This window comes from Coffea arabica, chromosome 10c (genome assembly GCF_036785885.1).
Source record: "Coffea arabica cultivar ET-39 chromosome 10c, Coffea Arabica ET-39 HiFi, whole genome shotgun sequence".
Lineage (NCBI taxonomy): Eukaryota > Viridiplantae > Streptophyta > Magnoliopsida > Gentianales > Rubiaceae > Coffea > Coffea arabica.
The window spans coordinates 48,742,667-48,749,131 of NC_092329.1; the positions used below are offsets into that span (position 1 = coordinate 48,742,667).

General features: G+C 33.8%; 1 protein-coding gene across 1 annotated transcript; it reads left to right on the plus strand.

The window, feature by feature from the left end:
• Positions 1-2,611: 2,611 nt before the first annotated feature.
• Positions 2,612-5,775, plus strand: LOC113713556 (linalool synthase TPS3, chloroplastic). The gene is made up of 7 exons (XM_027237310.2): positions 2,612-2,894; positions 2,991-3,258; positions 3,371-3,752; positions 3,864-4,082; positions 4,261-4,399; positions 4,491-4,745; positions 5,276-5,775. Exons 1-7 carry the CDS (start codon positions 2,667-2,669, stop codon positions 5,573-5,575), a joined length of 1,791 nt encoding a protein of 596 aa, XP_027093111.1. The 5' UTR covers positions 2,612-2,666; the 3' UTR covers positions 5,576-5,775.
• Positions 5,776-6,465: the final 690 nt, after the last annotated feature.

Consider the following 6,465-nt stretch of genomic DNA (forward strand, 5'->3'; position numbering starts at 1 on the left):
GTTTATTGTTTAATATTTAGTATTATACATATATGTATTAATTATTATCTAATTCTAGTCATGCTACTCATGTATAAAATAATAAGTGGTATAGTTATGTTATATTGTTATGTATTACTATATATTGGTATTATTATAGTCATATAACAATTAACAAATACTAAAATATATTGTACATTATTATATATTATTATTATTATAAGTACATGATAATACCATGTACTAACTATTATTAATAGCATTTACCTATATAACATAATAATATATTAGTAGTATATACTAATACGAAATAGCATTTATCTATATATTATATAATTTTATAAACTAATTTGGTATTCGAATGCGGTAATGCGGTACTCTATTTTATTTTACTGAATTTGAATACGAAATCGATTATTACCAAATTCATAATCTCATTACCTATTTCATACCATATTAGAATTTGGTACGTACCGAATTTGTACCAAATTACTAAATATCCGATTTCAAATTGCCAAATTAAATTTGAATTCAGTTATAAATTCGATATGTATCGAATTTGCTCACCCCTAATTGTTGCACTTGCAATTGCAGAGTATTTGGATCCAACAAAATGAAAGTAGACATAGGCGCGATGTGAGTACTCACCTAACGAGGAGTTTAATTTGACCTGGTTTGATTTGTTTGATCAACTATTTTTTGATCCTTATCTATGGATTAATTTCACTTTTCGCTTTATAACTATAATTCAATCGTTGTCCTGGTTGCTAAACTATAATTTAAGATATTTTGATCCCTGAGCGAATACAACCATCCCATTTGAGTACAATCATTAATAGAATTCCCAAAAGTAATGGCATACTATTCATTTGACCAGCCTAGTTGCATGTTGCAAGGCCTAGAAGGAAAATCAGATTAAATAATAATAGTGGGAAGAAATGATTTAGGGGATCTAAAGTAGGAATCAGGATATAATTCAAGAATTGAAACGTCCCATTTTAAAGTTTAGAGGCCAAAATAAGAATTAAGATATAGTTTAGAAACTTAAATATCACAATTTAGAATTTAGAAACTAAAGTGAGAATTGAAAGAAGCAAAATGAGATTAGCCCTTTGCCACTCATGTTGGCTACCAATACCTAATATTTTAGATTGTAAACTCTAACCAACATTATTGGAGATTGACATTTAGGATACCTCACATTTCGGATACCTTGCATGCGGTTCAAACGGTAGTAGGTTAATGACCTTTAACTGCATAAGGGTTGTTAAGAGCCCGGTACCTTCATTTCAGAGGTTGCCCTCCCCTGAAAGTGAAACTCGTTGTTAGTGTTAAGTTAAGGCGGATTAGGTCGGTTAACAGTGTCAAGTTTGGCGGATTAGATCTTATTCCTGTGGTTAGAGAATCATTTTATCAAGAGTGACGACAGTTTGTTTGCTTGAAGATTAGGAAAAGACAAATTGAAGTCTGTTAGGAAGATTAAACAACAGATGGTACTGTTCTAATATTCAAGAACCAATTAGATTAGCAAAACTAATTGCATACTAGTCATTTGAGCAGCATGGCTGCATGTTCCAAGGTCTAGAAGGAAAATTGGATTAAATAATAACAAAAAATTTCAAAATTAGAGGGAAGAAACGATTTAGGGGATCTGAAGTGGGAATCATGATATAATTTAGGGATCGGAGTGTTCCATTTTGGAGTTTAGGGACCAAAATAAAAAATAAAGTATAATTTAGAAACTTGAATATCACAATTTAAAGTTTTGAAACTAGAGTGAGAATAGAAAAGGAAAAATGAGATTAACCCCTTGCTACTCGTGTAAGCTGCCAATACCTTATTTTTTGGATAGTGAACACTAAGCGACTTTAGTAGAAATTGACGGTTCGAATGTCCTGAATCAGTTCGTATATTAGTAGGTTATTATTATTATTTTTAATAGTATGAGTAAGAAGAATCGAGTTCGAAATCTCTTATTTACATGCTCTCTCGTTCGAACCACCCAATCCATCCCTTCCTCCATATTGCCTTTGATTGCACAAGGGTTGTTCAGAGCCCCGTACCTTCATTTCGAAGGTTGCCCACCCTTTAAAGTGTAAGTCGTTATTAGTGTTAAGTTAGGAGGATTAGGTCGGTTAATAGTGTCAAATTTGTCGGATTAGATTAGGTAAAGACAATTTGAAGTTTGTTAGGAAGATTAAACGACAGATGCTACTGTTTCTATATTCAAGAACTAATTCGATTACCAATTACCTACTCAATAAAAAAACAAAAAGAAAAAAATGGAACAAAATAGGAAGATGCTGAGCCTGTATCTAGAAGTACAGAAACCTACTTTTTTTTAAACCAGAAAATTGTCTTCCTCAAAAGGTTAATTAGGAAAAGACAGTTTCAAGTTTGTTTGTGAATTGTGACGGCTAATTGACAAAAAGATCTATCGACCAAAAGAAAAAAATAAATAAAAAAGCAAGTGGATGACGATGTGACTGGAATGTGTTCAAATTGTGAAAAGTGTGGAATTAATGCAAACCGTATACTAACTGCTTGTGGAGCTTGCGGGCCAGAGTTCATCTTATAATTGCTTCCTTCTATTGCAGGCGTTGCAATTCTCAGCTATAAATCCCATCAAAAGTTTCTTCAGCTAAGAAACAAGACCAAGAATTTCCAAAAACTTAGCAAATATAACGATGATCTCATCACTAAATCCCTTATTCACTACCCACAGAAGTGGTGTTATAGCCCAACAATTTTTTGCATCTTCAGCTGCAGCCTCAATTAACAGTGTCTCTTCTCTTAAAATCGCAGCATGCAGCAAAACAAAGCTTGTTGATCAGTCACCATTAAGACAATCAGGAAACCACCAGCTTCTGAGTTCGGATTTCAATCATTTGCAGTCACTAAAGAATGACTATGCTGTAAGTAATAATCATTTCTAACTTCTTCAATGATTTTAAGTTGTAATTCGTTGTTTTCTTTGCTTAATGATGATGAAATGCATTTGCATAATGCAGGAGGAAAAGTACAAAAGTCGGTGTGAGGTGCTTAAGGAGCAAGTGAAGATGATGCTAGATCAAGAAATGGATGTGGTAAATCAGTTAGAGTTAATTGATGACTTGCAACGGCTTGGATTATCTTACCATTTTGGAGACGAAATCACCTCAGTTTTAAGTGGAATTTACAATCGGAAGTCGATGAATAAAATGCGGAACCAATGGGGATTATATGCAACATGTCTTGAGTTCAGACTCCTTAGGCAGCATGGTTTTGACGTTTCTCAAGGTTCGGATATACCTCCCATGCAACTTTCATTCTTTCAACCAACCTAATTAGGAGTATTTCTTGGGAAAATTTTGAAGCTGTAACTTGTGCGTTATGTTTCCAATGGTTGCAGAGATTTTTGATTGTTTCAAGGATGAAAAAGGGGATTTTAGGCCTAGTCTTTGCGAGGATTCGAAGGGAATGCTGTACTTGTATGAAGCTTCATACCTCGAATCAGAAAATGAAGAGAGCAATCTGGAAATGGCAAGACGGTTTGCTGCAAAAACTCTTAAGAAGAATTTAGATGAAAAGAGAGTTGATCAAGACCTTGTAGCATTAGTTCAACATGCCCTGGAGCTTCCACTCCATTGGAGGATGATGCGTTTGGAGGCAAGGTGGTTCATAGACATATACGAGGAAAGATCAAACAGGAATCCTATTCTGCTTGAGCTTGCAAAACTAGATTTTAATATTGTCCAAGCAGCACATCAGAATGATCTCACATATACATTAAGGCAAGAGTTTAATCATAAGCATGTAGGACAAAAGTTTCAATATTTTCCATTGCATATGCTAGAATTTTAGGTATATTTTAGCGTATGATGAAGCCTCTTGATTTTGGCCAGATGGTGGAGAAGTACATGTCTAGCAGAAAAATTGACATTTGCCAGGGACATGATGGTAGAAAATTTCTTCTGGACTGTCGGAATAATTTCAGACCCTCAACGTGGAAATGGTAGAAGAATATTGACAAAAGTCGTTGCTTTGATAACTGCTATAGATGATATATATGATTGTTATGGTACATTGGATGAACTGGAAGTCTTCACTACTGCTGTTGAAAGGTCAGAATTTTATCTAAGCCACTTGGTTTCCTTCTGTCCAAATCACTTCATTCATTTTTTTTTTTTTTTTGTCTAACTAGCTTCCTGTTTTCATATACAATATAATAATTGCATCATAAATTTCATGATGAATTGTTTTGAGATATCAAGTGTAAAAAGTTTTCTTTTGATTTGTCAGATGGGATGTCAACTCAATTGATCAACTTCCAGATTGCATGAAAATATGTTTTCTTGCACTCTACAACTTTGTCAATGAAATGGCCTATGATGCTCTAAAAGAACAAGGAGTCAACATCATCCCATACCTAAGAAAATCAGTTAAGTTTCTTTTAAATTGAAATTTTTTTTTTGGTGAATTAATGCTTTCTCCTGCTAATTTACTGACTCCAACATCATTTGATATTTTAGTGGGCAGATTTATGCAAAGCATACTTGCAAGAGGCAAAATGGTTTTTCAGTGGAGAAGTACCAACCCTACAGCAATACCTCAATAATGCCTGGATTTCAATATCAGCTCCAGCATTTCTAGTCCATGCTTATTTTTGTGTTGATTATCCCATAAACAAGGATCACCTGCAATACTTGGATAACTATCACAAGATTATTCGTTGTTCAGCAATGATTTTGCGGCTCACAAATGATTTAGGAACATCTCCAGAATCGGTATGTGCGAAGGCCAGAGTTTTAGTTTGTTTCATAAATTTCAAATCCTATTAAAATTATCTTTATCTCTACTTTCATTCAAATCGAATATGCCTTACATCATTTGAGCTGTTGACTTCTTTATAGCCATTTCAAATTTGTTGAATTAACTATCACTTTCTTAATAAAAACTACCATTTCTTTAAAGAATAATTTTTTATACATTATCAGTGTATGCACAAATAGGTGTAGGTGCATGCCACGTGGTCCAAATTTAAGTTTAAAATTCACTTTTGGTATAACAAATCCACTATACTGGCAGAGGATTAAAAGTTAATTCTTCTTTAAAATACTAAAATGTTGTTAAACTATTTTAAATACCTGACTCGAAAATAACTCTAATCTTATTTAATATGTTTTTTTTTTAGTTACACACACATTGGATGTGGCTCAACCACTAGTTACTATCATTGAAACTCAATAATACATGTACCTTATTTTTTTTTTTTTTTGGGGTGAAAAGTAACTTATTTAATAACTCTCTATTTCAGGAGGTGTTGAATGTCGGTGATGTACCAAAATCGATACGATGCTATATGAAGGAGACAGGTGCATGTGAAGAAAAGGCACGTGAACACCTAAGGTTTCTGATTACTGAGGCATGGAAGCAAATGGAAGAAGCTCAAACTTTAGACTCTCCCTTTTCTTCTACATTTAATGGAATTGCAGTTAATCTTGCAAGGATGGGACTATGCATGTACCAGCATGGAGATGGCCATGGCCATCAAAATTCTGAGCCTAGGGATCGTATTTTGTCACTGCTCTTTGAGCCCATATGTTGTCTTGCCTAGACCTAATTTTGGGTTCGCAGTTAAATAACAATTTTCAGGAAATTGAATAGCTTTTAAATATATGAAGAAACTAAGTTCCCGTTTGGATAGCAAGTCTTGGAGTTTTTATAGAAAAATATATTGTAGTGACGTTAATGATATGATGTATATGAAATAAAAGTGTATTTTAAAAATATATCGAGAGAATAAGATTTCCTATACGTGCCCCCGGTGACAGTATCTATAATCTCCTCTTTAGGAGCAGATCTCAGATTCGACTCTCAGGAACTACCGTGCTATGATTCTGGGCGCGGGCTCTTATAGCCCGGAAGGAGTAGTCTGGCCCGCTCAGATGATTCTGGCCAGGTCAAGATGAAAAAAAGAAAAAAAACAAGATTTGCTGTACGAATAATAGGTGGCAACTTTTGTATTGAACGAAAATTGGCTGGCAATTTTTGTATTGAATGAAAATTGTCTGGCTTTTATAGCCTTTCAAGAATCGAATACAGACATGCTTATTTAATGCACTGAAACTATATTCAAACGAAATCTTAAAATATGTCCTCAAATCAATGAAGAGCAGAACTACTTTTCCTCTTCATGCTATTGCTAGGTGCCTTATCTGTTCATTAATCTTGAATCCCATCTTGACACTGTTTACTGGTCATGAAAACATATTTTCTTGCACTCTACAACTTTGTTAATGAAATGGCTTATGATGCTCTAAAAGAAAAAGGAGTCAACATTATCCCATACCTAAGAAAATCAATTCCATTTTTTAAATTGAATTTTTTTTTTGGAGAATTAATGCTTTGTCCTGCTAAACAATGATCCTTGGAATACTTGGATAACATCACAAGATTATTCGTGTTCAGCAATTATTTTACGGCTGGCAAATGATTTAGGAACAT

Coding starts and splice junctions, on each gene's coding strand:
- LOC113713556 (XM_027237310.2), top strand. CDS start 2,667: ATGATCTCATCACTAAATCCCTTATTCACTACCCACAGAAGTGGTGTT. Junction 4,400..4,490: donor TCCCATACCTAAGAAAATCA/GTTAAGTTTCTT, acceptor TTGATATTTTAG/TGGGCAGATTTATGCAAAGC. Junction 4,746..5,275: donor TAGGAACATCTCCAGAATCG/GTATGTGCGAAG, acceptor TCTCTATTTCAG/GAGGTGTTGAATGTCGGTGA.